This window comes from Histomonas meleagridis, assembly GCF_020186115.1.
Source record: "Histomonas meleagridis strain 2922-C6/04-10x chromosome Unknown contig_59, whole genome shotgun sequence".
Taxonomy (NCBI): Eukaryota; Parabasalia; order Tritrichomonadida; family Dientamoebidae; genus Histomonas; species Histomonas meleagridis.
Window position 1 is genome coordinate 338,913 of NW_027150901.1, and position 18,540 is coordinate 357,452.

The following is an 18,540-nucleotide window of genomic DNA, read 5'->3' on the forward strand; positions in this document are numbered from 1 at the left end:
CTTATTTAGTATTTCAACGTTCATTTAATTATTCAAGTGCTACGACTTTATGTATATTATCATTTGATCAAAATGATCCTGAATTAACAATTGAAACATTATCATTTTTAATTCATTTATTTCGGAATCATGATCAAACATTAATTCGAGCATTTATTACACATAAATTAACATTTGAAACATTTTTCCCTTTATTAATATCAGAAAATGAAATTATTAAAGCTCAATGTATTCATATCTTTATGTTAATCCAATATTTAAATAAAGATCAACGAAAATCTTTATTAAAACCTTATACATTAAATGAATGGGTCGCAGGAATTATATCATCGATTAATTTAAATAAGGTTACAACAATTTTAGCTGATATAATCTTTGGTTATATGTTTGGTTTATTTGATTTGAAACGATCTGATGTAATGCCTATAACACGAATATCAAAATTAAATAATATTTCAAGTGGTACATATTTCATTGCACGATATTTGTTTCCATTAGCATTTTTAACTATATGTGACTTAAATGAAGATGTTACATGTAAATATTTATTATATTTAGATCGATCTATATCATTAGATCCAATACAATTTATGAATACTAATCCTAATTGGGATTTATTCTTTGTTATGTTTTTAATGCATAAAATGCCTAATCCTCAAAGTAATTGTGATAAAGCTTCTTCAATATGTTTATATACATTAACACAATTATATGGTATAGCTGCACAAATAGGTAAACCGATAATAACAAATTTAGTTTTATATATAAATTTATTCTCTTCACAAAGTTCACAAGATTTTTCACATATATTAAGAATGTTATTTAATGATTTTATTGATAAATTTATCCTTTATCCTAATAGTCAACAAAGGAAAATTTCATATATTAATTGTTATTTAATTCTTAATAAGATATTTGAATATTTATTCTTTTTAAATGATGCATCACAATCATTTTTACCTGAATTCATACAAATACAAAATGAAAATAAAAATACAAATTTCCAAGATTTACATCGTATTAAATGGATATCTACAGCACCAAATATTGAAATGATTTATAGTACACGTACTTCTTGTGATGGTATTTGGTATGATGCAGAATTAGCTCAAAGAGTTTTAAGTGTATTACGATTAATGCCACAAATATTCCATGAAAAATATGAAACTTTTCATCCATTATTTATATATACATTTATATTAGGTATAGGTTTAAGTCATTCGATTCATTTTGATTTATTTTTACCTTATATTAAATCTATATTTAATTTAATACCAAATGATAATCTTAAAGATATACATATTCAATCATTTATTAATGTATATTCAGGAATTTGTAAATCATTTTTAAATAATCGTAATAATTTAATTGAAGATGTATTAATACAATTTACACGAAATTATAAAAATTTAATTTCTAATAAATTTAAATTATTTATTAATTTTGGGAAAACTGTACAAGATTTAAATAAATTCTTAGATAAAAATCCTTATAATTTCATACATTATTTTATAGAAAAATTCCAAGAAAATGAAAAATTAATGATAAATCAAGCTATAAAATTACAAAAATCAAATTATAAAACATTACAAACTATAGCACAAAAGAATGGAAAAATTAGTTCACACTTTGATAAATTAAATCAAGTTGATTCATATTCTGATTTAACTAATAAAAAGAAACAAATTTATTTACAATTACATCAATTCTCTGCATCTATTCGTAATAGTCAAAGAGAAGGACAAAAATTATATCATCAAATATGGAATTCTTTATCTAATGAAGATGGGCCATGGTCACCATTAGAAAACACTAAAAAATTACATTATAAATTATCAAAAGTTATTTTATCATCAAATCGAAGGAGTAGAATGATAATTAATACAAAATATAAAGATCATAAAGATGCTTCATTAATGAGAGATGTCGGGAAAATTGAAAATGTAGAACAATTATATAATGAACATTTGAAACAACTTAGAATGAGTGAATTTAATGGTGATCAATCAGTAATTACATTAAATGATCAAGATAATAATGAAGATGAATGTCAAGATGGTATAGTTTATTTTAATAATAATAATATTATATTAAAAGTTGATGCTAATTTAGTTACAATGAAAAAAGTTTATAGTGGCGTATTATTAATTACAAAAGTTTATTTAATATTTCAAGCTAATGATTCAAATAAAAACGTGAAAATTTTATTAAATTCAATCGAAACAATTTTTACTAGACATTATTTATTAATGGATACTGCAATCGAAATATTTACTGTTGAAAAAAGATCATATTTCATAGATTTTGTATCTAGTCAAAGAAATAATGTTTTAGATGAATTAACAAAATTAAATTTAATTAATTTGAAATTCTTACAAAAATGTGATAATGATATAATACCATTACTTACTGAAATTAATACTAAATGGATTAATAATGAAATCTCGAACTTTGATTATTTAATGAAAATTAATGTATTAGCAGGTCGAAGTTATAATGATTTAGGTCAATATCCAATATTTCCTTGGATTATTTCTGACTATGAAAGTGAAGAATTAGATTTAAATGATCCTAAAACATTTCGAGATTTATCTTCACCTATAGGTGCATTAGATGAAGAAAGATTAGAATTAATGTTAAATAGAATGAATAATAATAATGATTTAGATGAATCGAAATATCTTTATGCTTCATTTTATTCTTCTTCTGCTGTAGTCATAGGTTATTTAATACGTGTTGAACCTTTTGCTTCTTTACATATCGAATTACAAAGTGGTCGATTTGATTTATCTACAAGATTATTTACTTCAATTAAGAAAGCTTGGAAATCAGTAGTTAAAACTCCAATGGATTTCAGAGAATTAATACCGGAATTCTTTTATTTCCCTGATTTCTTAGTTAATTCTAATGATTTTGATTTAGGATTAGAAAATCCAAATGTAGAATTACCTAATTGGGCTAAAACACCCGAAGAATTCATTAAGAAACATCGAGAAGCACTTGAATGTCCTTATGTATCTGCTATGTTACCACGTTGGATTGATTTAATATTTGGGTATAATTCACGTGGTAATGATGCATTCTTAGTGAATAATGTATTCTCTCCTTATTTCTTTGATACAAGTATTACTGAAGAAGTCTTAAATAATCCTGAAAGACTTCAATTCATACGTGAATATGCTGCATGTTTTGGTCAAGCACCAATACAATTATTTAAAGAGCCTCATAATTCGAAAGAACAAAATGATTTTAATATTAATTTATTCTCAAAACAATTATTTTCATTATTTAATTCGAATAATAAATCAATTTTAGCTATCGATCATTATGGAGATAATATAATATTTGTTAATAGTTATCTTGAATTATTTTATTATGACTTAAAATCAAATAAATTAACAATGTATCAATTAATGTTAAATAAAATGATTGAAGAAAATGAAATTAATCAAATGACAAAATTAATACAAATGAAATCAAATATTATAATAACTGCGAATCCTTGGGATTTCGCTATAACATTATCTAATGAAAAAGGAATTCCATTTTGTATAAAACGAATTCATACACAACGAATTACTGCTATAGCTATGAGTGAACATTTTTATGTCACTACTTCAATGGATTGTACATTAATTATTTGGAGATTATCAACTTCAAGTACACAAATTCCTTTTGGTATTATTACAAAACATAAAAGTTTCATTAATTGCGTCGAAATTAATGAAGAATCTGATTTATGTGTAAGTTGTTCAAATATTGGAGAAATTGTTGTTTCTTCATTAATCCAAGGTATATTCATTAAGAAAATTAATTGTAATGAATTCGGGCAACCAAATAATATACAAATATTTAATAGTGGAAACATAGTGATAAACTTTGTTTCCGCTGATAATTCGATCATTTGTGTATTCGATCAAAACTTAAATTTGATATTAAACAAACGAATTGAAACACAAATCCAATGCTGGTGTAAAGTGGATAATATTAATGGAGAGGAATATTTGTTCGTTGCATTGAAAAATAAAAAATTGGTCATATTAAAAGTGGATAATTTGGATGAAATTTGGAAATTGGATGATGTCGATTTCATAATTACAAGAATGTCGTTGATGAAGAAGCCGTTGGCTTTGATTTTGGGTACTTTGGATGGTAAAGTTTTGATGATGCCTTTTAAACATATAAATAATGAAAAGAAATAAATAAAAAATTTTATCTTTAATATTTAAAATAATATTTTGGGATTCCAATGCACTACATGAATGTGATCAAATAAAACATTTTTGTTTTCATTTTTTAATATAATTTATAAATCAACGATTCTAAGTTATGCTAAAAATAAATATCTAAAATAAACCAGGTAGCCACTTTGTATAATTTTTTACATCAATTTTTAAAAAAATGGGAGAAAAAATTGAAAAATTTGAAAAATTTGAATGAATTTTTTTTTCTAATGGGTTTCAGGTTCTCAAATACAATATCATCATAAATTAATCATGAACGATCGGAAAAAATAAATTTTTCAAAAAAATCGATTCAAAAATATATTTCATGAGTTTATAAAATTTTCTGATTAAAAATATAAATTATCGTATAATTTATTAAATACTTACATGTTGAATGGGGGAAAAAAAAATTGTTTTTTTGGGAGTTGAAGTAACTTGATAATAGAAATAAAAGTTCATTGAAATCACAAATAACGGATTTTCAATGTGAAAATATTAGCGGCTGGTTGGCATGCCATATTTTCATCCAAAAAAATTGAATGTATCGTTCATACAAAAAGTCGTAAGAACCAACAAAATAATTATTTTTAATTCAAAAAAGCATGATTATGGATGTGAGGTCATTTTTTAAAAATCTTTTTATCTTGTATTTATTGATAATATGATTAAAAATAATTTCATAAATCATTTTCCTTATGCTTTTGTCGAACTTTTCTCTCTTGAAATTTAAAAACAATAAGCAGAACATTAAAAAAAAAAAAAATTTGATGAAAATATTTTGACATTTATGACGGTTATGTTCTCAATTTAAATGCATTCAATTTTCAGAGCTGGAAAATGTCATAAACATAACACCAAAATATATGAAATTGGGGAAAATAAAGTTAATCTTAGTTGGAGATGCTGGCGTTGGCAAGTCATCAATAATCAGATATGCACTAGAACAAACATATAAAGAAAAATATTCACCAACAGTGGGATGCGCTAATTTCGATCTGAAAGTAAAAACAAATGATGATTCAGCCATTACATTCTCTGTTTGGGATACCGCTGGACATGAAGCTTACAGAACGTTGATGCCAATTTATTATCAGAATGCAGCTTTAGCTTTTATTGTTTTTGATGTAACAAATCAAAATAGCCTCAATGCACTTGAAGAATTCAATGAGTTGGTTGATCAAAAAGCAGAAAATGTCATTAAGATTTTGATAGGAAACAAAATTGATCTTGTGCAAAATCGTGTAATTTCGTTTGCAACTGGTGATAGATATGCTCAAGAGATTGGTGCAATTATGTATAAAGAAACATCTGCTTTAACCGGTGAAGGCATCATGGAGTTATTTCAAGAAATTGTAAATAGCGCAGAAATTATACAATCTCTTGAAGCACATGTGAGACCAGATGTAATAGATATTGTCGGTGATGATGAAGCTGATGATGGAGGTGGTTGTTGCTAGCAACGTTTTCAGGAGCACGTTAAGAAATAAAGAAATGAATTTTTTGAATTTGTCAAATTTTTGGGATGCTTTCAAGGTTGTTTGGAACCAAACTTCCAAAACCAACAGATGAACAAGAATCTTCAAAATTAATGTTATTTCCTCTTTCGATTGAAACAGAAATTACAGCAATTGCATTTGAACCAAGATTCCAATTAATTGCAATGGGAACAGCAAATGGTAAACTTTATATTTTTAACAATGAGAAACATTATTATGCTTCGGAATCTACAACATATTTTCCCGTTTGTAAAATTTTAGCACTTCCAAATACTTCTTCATTTTTTTCAGCTTGTAGTCCATATATGCTAAAAAATCATCCTTATTCTGCTACAAATAGAAAAGCTTCTAAGTTTAAAGAAATTGATCCATCTAAATCACTTTCTATTGTTGTTCATTGGATTATTCGGACAGATGAAATTGAACCAAGAGTGAATAAAATACAATTCAACATTATAGATTTTGCAATTTCCCCAACACATCCAAACTTTGCAATGATTTTAACTGATAACGGTTCATTATATGGTTATTCGATAGAAGAACTAAAATTCACAAATTTATACATTAACATCTTCGAAGGGAAACCAGCAACTTCAGTTTTCTCGGAATCTAACATGGTTTTTTATGTAACACATGAAAAGATCAATTCAATAGATATTCAAACCATGTACATGAACGATTATTGCAATGAAAAAGCAAAAACATTTGATCTTTTGGATGGGTTTGCTGCAATAATTGATAAAGATAATACACCACGCCTCATCAAAGGAAATAAAAAAGTGCAAAAAGTGACACCAATTGAAGGCAGTTCGGCGGTTTTTTCGGGAATTATTACCAAAAAAGATTGGGTCACAATATTTCATTCTGATAATGGGGACAAAATTTTCTTTAAAGGAGAAGAGAAAATTTCATTAGATAATGAAAACTTATTAGTTCCTGGATGTATTATACAATACGAAGATTTTTATCATAGAGCGAATCCTGAATTTGTTGCGTTTGTAACAGAAAATGGTAAACTTATATTCCTTGATGGACGTCAAGAAAACTATTTTTTCACAGAAGAAATAAATCCTTTGAAAATATTTGAAGATAATGAACATTTTTATATATTTAGCGAAGAAAAAATTCTTGATTTTGATCAAATATATTTTAATGGTATCATCGAAAATAAATTTGGAATTCCTTTAGCCATGAAAAATAATAAAGTTCTTGTACAAGATTCAGAAACAAAATCGATTTTAATTAAAGACATCAAAACTTTAGAAAGTCAACAAATTCTTTCTGAAGAATATTCATTAATTAATATATCAGAATCAATTATAAGTTTTCGTTGTAAGGATAATGTAATAATGAAAATTGATATTACAAAAGATGAATTTGTTTGTGAAAAAGTTGAAGATGATAACTTTTATCCTTCTGAAGATATTATTATGTGGCGTGACTATAAAGATACCAAAATATTAATAACAAATAAAAATGAATTAATATTAAAGAAATCAAAAATAGAAATATATGAAAAAGAAGAAAAAATTATTTTATTTGAACCAATTTGCGAAAATGGAAAAACAAATAAAGAGGGACCGTTTATTTTGATCGTTACAGAAATGAACGTTTACTTATTTGTGATTGAAAATGAAAAACTTAAAAGAGCCAGAAAAGAATCGCCAGGACATATATTAGATGCAACAATAACAGAATGGGGATCACTTTTGTTAAAACTTGATAAATCGATACAAATAATCGCTTTACCAGATATTTCTTATTCACCATTATTTAATATGTCATATTCGCCAGATGCAAAAATATGCTTAATTCCTCATAAAGGTTTGTTTTTGTTTGAAAAAGGAAAAGTATTTGTATTTCTTAAAAATTATACCTCGAAACCAATTTATGATCCTAATGTTCCACAACTTAAATTACCTAAAGTTGGAGCTTTTAAGAAACTTTTAGGCGCAAAAGAAGCAAATCTAAAAGATACAGACGAAGCTTTCCAACATAAAAGATCACAATTCGAAGCATCAAAACTTTCTGAAACAAAAGAATTAATGCAACAAATTTTGGTGACAGCTCAAAAAAGAGGAGAAACATTAAATGAAATGGAGATAAAAGCAAATAGAATTTCTAATGCTGCACAACGATACCATGAAATATGCAAAGAGCTTGCTAAAAAATAAATTTTGTAAACATGTGAAATTTCATTAAAATTGTGTTTAAATTAATCAAGTGAATTTCACTTCACTCGCTTTTGCTGAAAAAAATTTTTGATGTGGCGGTTTAAATTCAAATTTGGCGCCATCAAATTCTAATGCTGATAGCTCAAGAAAGCGATGATTTCTTCGATTTAGACCCATCTTCTTCCGATTATTACTTCAACCCGTCACAGACAAAGAAAGTTTTTAATCAAGAAATGGAATCTGTTGGGATTCCAAAATTTTTACAAGAATCTTATGTCAAAGGTGATCCACCACCAGCTATCAATTCTCTTAGGAATTGGCAATATGAGTTATTTTCGAATGAAGATTGGAAAAGTGAAAAAAATTGCGTTGTTTTAGTTCCAACAGCTGGAGGAAAAACGGTCGCTGCTGAAGTAGCTATAGCTCAATTACTTGAAAAAAATCCAAACGCAAAAGCTTTATATTGTTTACCTTTTGTTTCATTAGCTTCAGAAAAATATGAAGAGTTTAAGAAAAGATTTCGAAAATTTGTTGTTCGTCCATTTTTTTCAAATCTTGGTTATGAATTTAATAGTGGTCATATTGCTGTATGTACCTTCGAAAAAGCACATACTTTGATTAATTGTGCCATAAAGAATAATTATATTTCAAAGATTAAATTAGTAATAATTGATGAAATTCATATGATGGGTAAACCATCACGTGGTGCTACAATTGAAGCTATAATATCAAAAGTAAAACTTCTTACAAACCAACCACGAATTATTGGATTATCAGCAACATTAAGACATGATGATGCATTTCAATTAGCTAAATGGTTAAATGGATTTTGTTATCAAAATGCTTCGCGTCCAAGTTGTATTGCACAATATATTAAATCACCAGATGGACATCTTCATAAAATTCAAGATGGAAACTTTATTCAATTTGGACCTAAATTAGAATCAATACATACAGATACTAATCATATATTACCTTTAGTTGCAGATACCATTCGCCAAAAGCCTAAAAACACTGTCTTAATATTTGTTAATTCACGAAAGGAAACACGAGATATTTCAAGACTTATAGCCACAAAGTTATATTCAAATGAATTTCTTCAAAAAAGACATTTACCAGAGCCAACACCAGAAGTTATTGAACAACGTAAATTATTAATTGAGAAACTTAAAAGAGTCAAAGATTTCGATACTGATAGTCTAATGGAAGCATGCATTCTTAAAGGTGTTTGTTTCCATAGTGCAGGACTTCTATTACAAGAACGATCACTCATCGAATATGGGATCAAAAATGGAATACTTAATATTATTGTTGCAACAACAACACTTTCTGCCGGTATTAACATTAATAGTGTTTCTACTGTTATTATTTATAATGTTTTTCGGAAAGAAAATTTTAAAAATATTTCGTTAACACCAGATCAATATAATCAAATGGGTGGTAGAGCAGGACGTACATCTGATAATCCTGGCAAAGTAATTATAATTCAACATAAAGAAAATGAAGAAAGTAATTTAATTAAAGAACTTTCCAAACAAGAAATGGGAAAATTAAATTCATATTTACTTAATGAAACAGAATTTGATCGATATTATCTTCAATGTATTTGTTTTTTCCCAGATTCATCAGATTTTATCCGACAAACATATAATTATTGTTCGAATCTTATAAATGAACAAGAAATAGAAATTAGAAGAATTGAATCAATACAAAGACTTACAGAGAAAGGATTATTAATAAATGATAAACCTACACAACTCGGAATAGCAATTTCAAGAGTAAATCTTGGGATTGATGAAGGGTTAAATTTATATGATAGAGTCATTCGAACTACAGATTTATCTATAAAAGATGACTTACATCTTTTATATCTATGTATGCCAACTGATATTGGATTTAGGACGCCTTCTTATAAAGATCAAAAATGGGATAAAATTATTGATAAACATATGCATACAATCGAAATCGCATTACATTTATCAAGAATTGAAATCCAAAAAATATTTACATTAGGGTATAAAGAAAATAAAAAAATTGATATCGAATTAGATAGAATATATGCTGCTGCTATAATGTTCGAAATGATAAATGAAACGCCATTAAAAGATATTGAAATTATGTTCGAAATTGATCGCGGAATATTACAATCATTACAACAAAACTCTGTAACATTCTCAGGACAATTAATGAATTTTTGCGAATTAATCGGATTTTTCATATTAGCAGGAGCTCTAAGTGGATTCAGGAAAAGATTGGAATTATCGGTGAAAAATGAACTTTTGGACTTAATGCAAATTCCATCATGTAAAAAGAGTTACGCACGCCTATTGTATAACGTTGGAATTACGTGTGTACCGACATTTGCAGAGACAGAATGCGATAAAATATTAAATATTTTGTTCAAAAACGAAAGTAAAGATCAAAAGGATTTGGTGATGAGTATGCTAAATGAGGCACAAATGATAATGGAAAACAAAAGAAGAATCGAGGAATACGAAAATTCACTTATGTTGAAAAGAAACTTAACTGAAGTAAATATGGAGCAAATATAAACTTCACATGATGCAACACAATTACAGAATTAATCTGTCCCAAACTGGTGCTCATCGTTCTGGAATTTTAACATTACCCAAAAGCTGACGATCATTGTACGTGTAAAATATTCAATTCTCCATTGAATAGTTTACATAATGAAATCCTTGATGAATTTTAATGTATGCTAAAATATTAATTTTTTAATAAATAACTCTAATTAAAAGCATATTAATATATCAACTGCTTGCAGTTAAGTTCTTGTTTGGGTCAAAGATTGGAATGGTTCGCACGCGCTAAATGTGTTTTTCCGACTCGTCTCGCTGTGCCTAAGCTGCTTCAGTCCTTACTGTGCAGGAGAGGAGAGGCGCGTGTTCCTGTTTCAGATTAATCTGTTTTGGCAAATTGCCTCTGTCGTAACACATGTCACGTTTATAAATTTTGTACTCATTAAATTTTATGGGCATACCAAGTTTCAAAATTTCGAAAATCAATTTAGAAAAATTATTAATTTATAAGACTTCGAAATAAATAAATAAGTGAGATATATGCTTTTTTTAAATATGGTTAATGCGTGTTTTGATTCTATTATAATAGAAACAAAAATCATAAAAAAATGAAAAAATTAAAAATATCGTTTAAAACTTGAGTATATATTCAAAATCATGAGTTCTATTATTGATGTGATTAAATTGCAATAGCACGTCCTTGGCGTGGAGATAGAGAAGAAATAAACATCAAGAAAAATACTTTATTCAGACTTAACACATAAAACAGAAAGAATCTAAAGAACAAAAAAACAAATCAATAAAAAAATTTTTCCGATACGGGGAGTCGAACCCCGCTCCCGTGGATGAAAACCACATATCCTAACCGATGAACGATATCGGAATTCATAATTATAAAATACAGTTTATACATGATGATAATATGCAAAAAGCACATAATATTTTTATCGTCATGTACCTTTATCCCAACAAAAGGGATATGATTTTATTATTTTTACTCAACATCCTGCTTCCAGAAGATTCAAGTAAGCTCTCCAAAGTCAAAAATGCATTTGCTGTGTCATGGGATGGGTACAAAAAATGTGCTTTCGGCAAAGATTTTCTTCAGCCAATTTCATGTAAAGGATCAAATTGGTTAAACGCATCACTTACATTAATTGACAGTCTTGATACATTATGGATCTTTGGCATGAAAGATGAATTTAACGAAGCTGTTGATTTTCTCGAAAAAAATTTTGAATATGTAGCATCTGGTTCAGTGTTCGAACTAATAATACGAGTTATTGGGGGGCTCATGTCAGCTTACCAGCTATCAGGCCGCAATTCCCTTCTTAAAATTGCTGAAACATTTGCTACCAAATTATTAATTTCCTTTAATACACCAACAAAACTACCAATTCCCAACATTGACATGACTGCTGGTACTCCATCATCTTGGGGCTGGGCTCCACGTTCTACTTTTCTTTCACATGCTGGTTCCCTTTCACCAGAATTAATGACCTTATCACAACATTCAGGAAATGAACTATTCCTCAACATTTCTGATAATATTCTTGATTTCTTTTTCACGCACAAGAATTTTGATGGCCTATGGCCTCTTCGCATTGACTTTAATACAGGCTCTTTTGCTAGCCTCGACTTTTCCTTCGATGCATATGGCGATTCATTCTATGAGTATCTTCTCAAGTTATTTATTCTTACTGATGGCCAATGTGTCAGATGTAAGGAACTTTATAAAGATAGCATTAATGGAATTCGGAAATATTTACTTAGAGAAGGTCCCGAATATACATATGTTGTTCGTACAAAAGATTCCATTCCTGACAACAGTTTAAGTTATTTATCTTTCTTTATACCAGGAATGATTTCACTTGGTTCTAAATATATTGATGAATCTGATATTGAACTTGCAATAAAACTTGGAGAGACTGCTGCAAAATGGCACAACCAAACGAACACAGGTTTAATGGGTGATGCTTTCGAATTAACAAAGGATAATAAAATTGTTTTTATTAATCCCGAATACAAATTAAGACCAGAATACATTGAAAGTTGTTTTTATTTATATAGATTTACTGGTGATGAAATATGGAGAGAAAGAGGCTGGAAAGTGATAGAAAGTGTAATTAGAAATTGTAGAGCTAATTTCGGATTTGGCGAATTAAGAAATGTAAATAATCCGAATTTGGGAATCGAAGATATCCAAGATTCATTTTTACTTGCCGAAACATTCAAATACGCATATTTACTGTTCTCGAATTCGAGCGTTATTCCGCTTGATGAATACGTGTTCACAACAGAGGCTCATCCATTAAAACATTTTGATAAGAAATGGATGAAGAAACACTATGCCGATAAAAAAGGATTTGTTATCAAAAATTAAAATAAAATATGTGTTTCTATTTTAATCAAAATTTAAGCTTAATTTATTTTTATGAATACATTCATGTAACATAAATATTATTTTAATATGTGAAATTATTTTTTTTATTGGATAAAATTAATGAAATAATAACAGTGATATCTATAAGGTAATTTTAAAATATGTTTAAGAATCATAAGTTAAAAAAAAAAATGGTTAAAATTCACATTCATATTTTGCTTCCACATTAGAAGTCATTTTATGTACTATAAAAATTTATTACTTCTTCATAAAATTATAAGAAAATTCAATTTTTCCACAAGATTCTTGAGTCAAGTTTATTGATTAACCTTCGTTTTTTGGTAAAAATGAGTAAAAATATATTTATTGTATTCAATATTAATATTAGTTTTCCGGTCGGTCATTGAATGAAAATATTTTTAAAATTTAAAATACTTTAGTAATATTAAAATTTGGTTTGATATTTCTGTTGTGTATTTAAAAATGTCTGGTCTGACTACATACTGAAGTGAAGCCCATTTCCTATCGTCCAAGTAACGATAGATAAATTGAAATCAAACCGATAAAAAATTCAGTATCATAATGATATTGTTTGTTGTCAACTTAATTTATAGGGATGTTACTGTTGGCCCAAATGAAATCTTTACACATGACTTTACAAATAAAACAGGTGTATTTATTTTTCAGTCAAATTCCAAGGTGATTATTGAAGGAAAAGAAAAAGAAATAACCAAAAATACGATATCATTTACCGGCACAAAAGTACTTCTAGAATTTGAAAAGCACACCTGTTTTTCTTATTGGGATTTTTCACAAGATTTATGTAAATCGGGAGAATATTTCTTTGATTCACCATTTATTATCACGTCAAATGGGATGATATCTGCAAATTCTGATGTGTGCTTCTTCTCTGGCAGGGAATTTTCTAGTAATTTAGTGGAAATCGAAGCAATGTCAACAAGCTTATTTTCTATTCAATTTTTTGTTAATAGCTCATCAAATCCTAAATACCAGTGTAAACCAACTGTTCCTAGACAAAAAATTAATTGCCAATATCCACTTGGTGAACCATTTTTTTTCAGAATTATCAATCCAGAAACTCTCTTCTTTAAGCTAAGGTACAGTTCTGTTAAATCCAAAGGAAATTGCAGCACCTTTCAAATTCCTTCAAACATTAATCGAACCTCAGTTTTAAATATGATTGAAGAATGTACCACAATCCAGCAACACAACAAACAAGTTTCAATAAGGTTTGCAATATTCATTGCGGTTGCTGTTGGACTTATGATATTCTTCCAAGTCACTGGTACTATTAATTTTTTCTTTTGGCGGAAAGAAGAACGAAAGTCAGGTGTCGAAAGAAGTGAAGAAAATGCTCCGTTCTTTAGCGTTAACATTGGTGATGAGTTTGTAAGTACAGATTCTTATTAGAAATAGAAATATGGTGATTTTCATCTTAAAATATATGTTTTTCTAATTCATAGTTTAATTTATATATAAATTTTTTTATGAATCAAAAATCAAGCTTAAATCTCATATGAGATATTTTTAATAGGGTGGATTTTTGGAAAATCTTTTGACCTCTTGTGCGAGGAAATCCCTACAAGTGAAATCCCTTCACCTATCCAACTTTTTCAATACACCATGATGTATTCAGATGTTTATTAAGAGAACGTTTTCCCACAAACCCCACAATTATCTTTCTGCTGTGGACAAAATTTCGAAAAATGGACATTTGAACCCACCCTGATTTTTAAAATTAAATTTACTAAAGCTTCAATTTCTTGTAATCTAATGTCTTTGAATGCATAATTGGTCAAAGGAAGGGCAGAACTCAATAACCGATATTTTTGTTGAAACAACAAAGACAGTTTTTTCGCTCATAGTTATATATATTAAACGTACATCTCTCTCCAAATAGTCATTTTTTCAACTCATATAAAAATTGGATAATGAAAAAACTTCTCTATGACCAATGATTGAACTCTCATCCAGTTAGACAAAGAATTTGAAAAGATGTAAAACCAACGGTTAGCATGTTATCCACATTTTTTAAACGGCCACGATCAAATTGAAAAAAACCCTTTGAATTTTAGTGTTTATTCTTAATAAACAAACAATATTTTTGCTTTTTGTTTCTCTTATTAATCGTAATAAAACTATATAAATATAATTTAAGATACTTTATGTTAGATGGGGAGAATAAAATTTAAAAACCTCAAGAATAAATTTGAATTTAAATTGAACGGACTTTGGCGAACGTGAATTGTCCCCCATGAAATTCAATATAACCGCAAAGTCAATTCAAATATGAGGCCAGAAAAAACTTTTTATAAAGTTTATTATCCAAAGTCCTTATCGTATTTACTTCATTTTAGGATGTCTGAAGATGTTCCACCTCCACCCCCCCCCCCCCCCCCACCACCACCTCCCCCACCTCCCCCACCTGCTCCTTCATCGTCAACAAGTAGTGCTGCTAAAATATTCAAGAAACCTCCAAGCGGTGGTGCTTTAATTCCAGGTCAATTTCCAAAATTAAGAAAAGTTGCTCCACCACCTGAGAGACCTCCTCCAAAAGAGGAAAAACCAATGGACTTCAAGTCAAGGTTGAATGCAATGTTTGCTGCACAAATTACTCCACCAAAACCAATGGGAGGTCCTAAACCATCTGGTGGTGCAGCACCTCGCCCTATGGGTGCACCAATGCCTGCAATGGGTGCACCACGTCCAATGGGTGCTCCAATGCCTGCAATGGGTGCTCCAAGACCTGCTCCAGTGCAAGCACCACCACCCCCACCTCCAACTTTACCCCCTGCACCAGAACCAGCTCCTGAACCAGCTCCTGAACCAGAACCAGAACCACAGCCAATGGATGCTGGTGGTGCACCACCTCCACCTCCACCTCCACCACCTCCTCCACCACCTCCTCCACCACCTCCACCACCTTCTTCATCTTCATCAAAGGGTGCTTCTGCAATATTCAAAAAACCACCTTCTGGCGGAATGGCATTAATTCCAGGTCAAATGCCAAAATTAAAGAAAGTAGCTCCACCACCAGAAAGGCCTCCTCCAACAGCTGCAGCAGCAGATGCCAAGCCAATGGATTCATTCCAAGCAGCTCTAGCCGGCGCACTTGCAAAAAGAAGAGCAGGAGGTGGTAATAAAGCTAGTTTCGACAATCTAAAGAAACAAACAAAGGAAACAGAACAGCCACATATTGCAGTACAACTCAGAAAAGTAAATCGTCCAAATGACGCAGAACCAAAGGAACCACAAGGAAAGTCTGATGCACCAGCAGCACCAATGTGGGGCAACTTGAGAAAAGTGAAGACAACACAACCGACAGCACAACAAAAGGAAGAAGCTCCTTCAGGACCAGCATTCCCACATCTCAGAAAGGTTGGTGGCGCAAAGGAGCCAGAACCAAAGAAAGAAGAATCATCTCCAGGAATTAATGTATCATTACGTAAAGTTGATAATACAAAAGGACCAGAACCAAAGAAAGAAGAATCAGCTCCAGGAATTAATGTATCATTACGTAAAGTCGATAATACAAAAGGACCAGAACCAAAGAAAGAAGAATCAGCTCCAGGAATTAATGTATCATTACGTAAAGTTGATAATACAAAAGGACCAGAACCAAAGAAAGAAGAATCAGCTCCAGGAATTAATGTATCATTACGTAAAGTTGATAATACAAAAGGACCAGAACCAAAGAAAGAAGAATCAGCTCCAGGAATTAATGTATCATTACGTAAAGTTGATAATACAAAAGGACCAGAACCAAAGAAAGAAGAATCAGCTCCAGGAATTAATGTATCATTACGTAAAGTCGATAATACAAAAGGACCAGAACCAAAGAAAGAAGAATCAGCTCCAGGAATTAATGTATCATTACGTAAAGTTGATAATACAAAAGGACCAGAACCAAAGAAAGAAGAATCAGCTCCAGGAATTAATGTATCATTACGTAAAGTTGAACCAACTGAGAAAGAGAAACAAGAAGAGCAAGCTGCCTTCCAAAAGGTTCAATTAAGAAAAGTTGACACTCAAGCTGAGGAAGAAGCAAAGAAGAAGGCTGAGGAAGAAGCCAAACGTAAGGCAGAAGAAGAAGCAAAGAAGAAGGCTGAAGAAGAAGCCAAACGTAAAGCTGAGGAAGAAGCCAAGCGTAAAGCTGAAGAAGAAGCAAAGAAGAAGGCTGAAGAAGAAGCGAAAAAGAAGGCAGAAGAAGAAGCCAAGAAGAAAGCTGAAGAAGAAGCCAAACGTAAAGCTGAAGAAGAAGCTAAACGTAAAGCTGAGGAAGAAGCCAAGCGTAGAGCTGAAGAAGAAGCAAAGAAGAAGGCAGAAGAAGAAGCCAAACGTAAGGCAGAAGAAGAAGCCAAACGTAAGGCAGAAGAAGAAGCAAAGAAGAAAGCTGAAGAAGAAGCCAAACGTAAGGCAGAAGAAGAAGCCAAGAAGAAGGCTGAAGAAGAAGCCAAACGTAAGGCAGAAGAAGAAGCCAAGAAGAAGGCTGAAGAAGAAGCCAAACGTAAGGCAGAAGAAGAAGCAAAGAAGAAAGCTGAAGAAGAAGCCAAACGTAAGGCAGAAGAAGAAGCAAAGAAGAAGGCAGAAGAAGAAGCCAAACGTAAAGCTGAAGAAGAAGCCAAGCGTAAAGCTGAAGAAGAAGCTAAACGTAAAGCTGAAGAAGAAGCCAAGCGTAAGGCAGAAGAAGAAGCAAAGAAGAAAGCTGAAGAAGAAGCCAAGAAGAAGGCTGAAGAAGAAGCCAAACGTAAAGCTGAGGAAGAAGCCAAGCGTAAAGCTGAAGAAGAAGCAAAGAAGAAGGCTGAAGAAGAAGCGAAAAAGAAGGCAGAAGAAGAAGCCAAACGTAAGGCAGAAGAAGAAGCAAAGAAGAAGGCAGAAGAAGAAGCTAAACGTAAAGCTGAAGAAGAAGCCAAGCGTAAGGCAGAAGAAGAAGCAAAGAAGAAGGCTGAAGAAGAAGCGAAAAAGAAGGCAGAAGAAGAAGCCAAACGTAAGGCAGAAGAAGAAGCAAAGAAGAAAGCTGAAGAAGAAGCTAAACGTAAAGCTGAGGAAGAAGCCAAGCGTAGAGCTGAAGAAGAAGCGAAAAAGAAGGCAGAAACCAAACCTGCAAGTCCTTCTCAACCACCCAAACCTAAAAGCGCTATTCAGCAGCGCATTGAAGCTCTCAGAAAGGCACAAGAATTTGTCAAGCCAGAACAACCTAAACCTAAACCTACTATCAAGGCTTCTCCAAGTAAAGAAGAAACAACAAAATCAGCATCAGCACAAGAACAGATTGATAAAGCAAGGCAGGCACAAATGGAGCGAATGAAGCGCGCACAAGCCGCCAATAAGTCACGTCAAGATGCAAACCGTAAGGCTCATTCAACTTTTAATACGCAAACAGCAGTTGCATATTCTTCACCGAAATCTTCGCCACGTTCTTCTCCATCTTCAACACCAACTCATTCTAGGCAACCATCAAAAGACGAAGACATTGAAATTTCTCTCAATCCGGCTTATGTTGACTCTTTATTAAAGAAGACAGGTGGTAAGTGAGAAGCTGATGATAAATAAAACGATAATCATGATCACTGTTTGAATTTGCAATTCTAAAGTCTTAAATTGGCCTGAGCAAACACAAAATTCAGAACTTTTACGTAAAATTGTTTTCTATTATTAGAAATACATTAAACTCCGATCTAAAAAATGAATTAGTTCTTG

General features: G+C 30.5%; 4 protein-coding genes across 4 annotated transcripts; all 4 read left to right on the top strand.

Moving 5' to 3' along the window:
- Positions 1 to 5,089: 5,089 nt before the first annotated feature.
- GO595_007853 (small GTP-binding protein) lies at positions 5,090 to 5,683 on the top strand (the record flags this gene model as incomplete). Its single annotated transcript, XM_067921362.1, has 1 exon — positions 5,090 to 5,683. The coding sequence occupies one exon, from the start codon at positions 5,090 to 5,092 to the stop codon at positions 5,681 to 5,683; it is 594 nt and encodes a 197-aa protein (XP_067772083.1).
- A 2,344-nt stretch (positions 5,684 to 8,027) lies between these two features.
- On the top strand, positions 8,028 to 10,448 carry GO595_007854 (DEAD/DEAH box helicase family protein; the record flags this gene model as incomplete). Its single annotated transcript, XM_067921363.1, has 1 exon — positions 8,028 to 10,448. One exon carries the CDS (start codon positions 8,028 to 8,030, stop codon positions 10,446 to 10,448), a length of 2,421 nt encoding a protein of 806 aa, XP_067772084.1.
- Positions 10,449 to 11,388: 940 nt separating this feature from the next.
- On the top strand, positions 11,389 to 12,819 carry GO595_007855 (Mannosyl-oligosaccharide 1,2-alpha-mannosidase IB; the record flags this gene model as incomplete). Its single annotated transcript, XM_067921364.1, has 1 exon — positions 11,389 to 12,819. One exon carries the CDS (start codon positions 11,389 to 11,391, stop codon positions 12,817 to 12,819), a length of 1,431 nt encoding a protein of 476 aa, XP_067772085.1.
- A 2,379-nt stretch (positions 12,820 to 15,198) lies between these two features.
- GO595_007856 (signal recognition particle-docking protein FtsY) lies at positions 15,199 to 18,375 on the top strand (the record flags this gene model as incomplete). The annotated part of the gene is made up of 1 exon (XM_067921365.1): positions 15,199 to 18,375. One exon carries the CDS (start codon positions 15,199 to 15,201, stop codon positions 18,373 to 18,375), a length of 3,177 nt encoding a protein of 1,058 aa, XP_067772086.1.
- Positions 18,376 to 18,540: the final 165 nt, after the last annotated feature.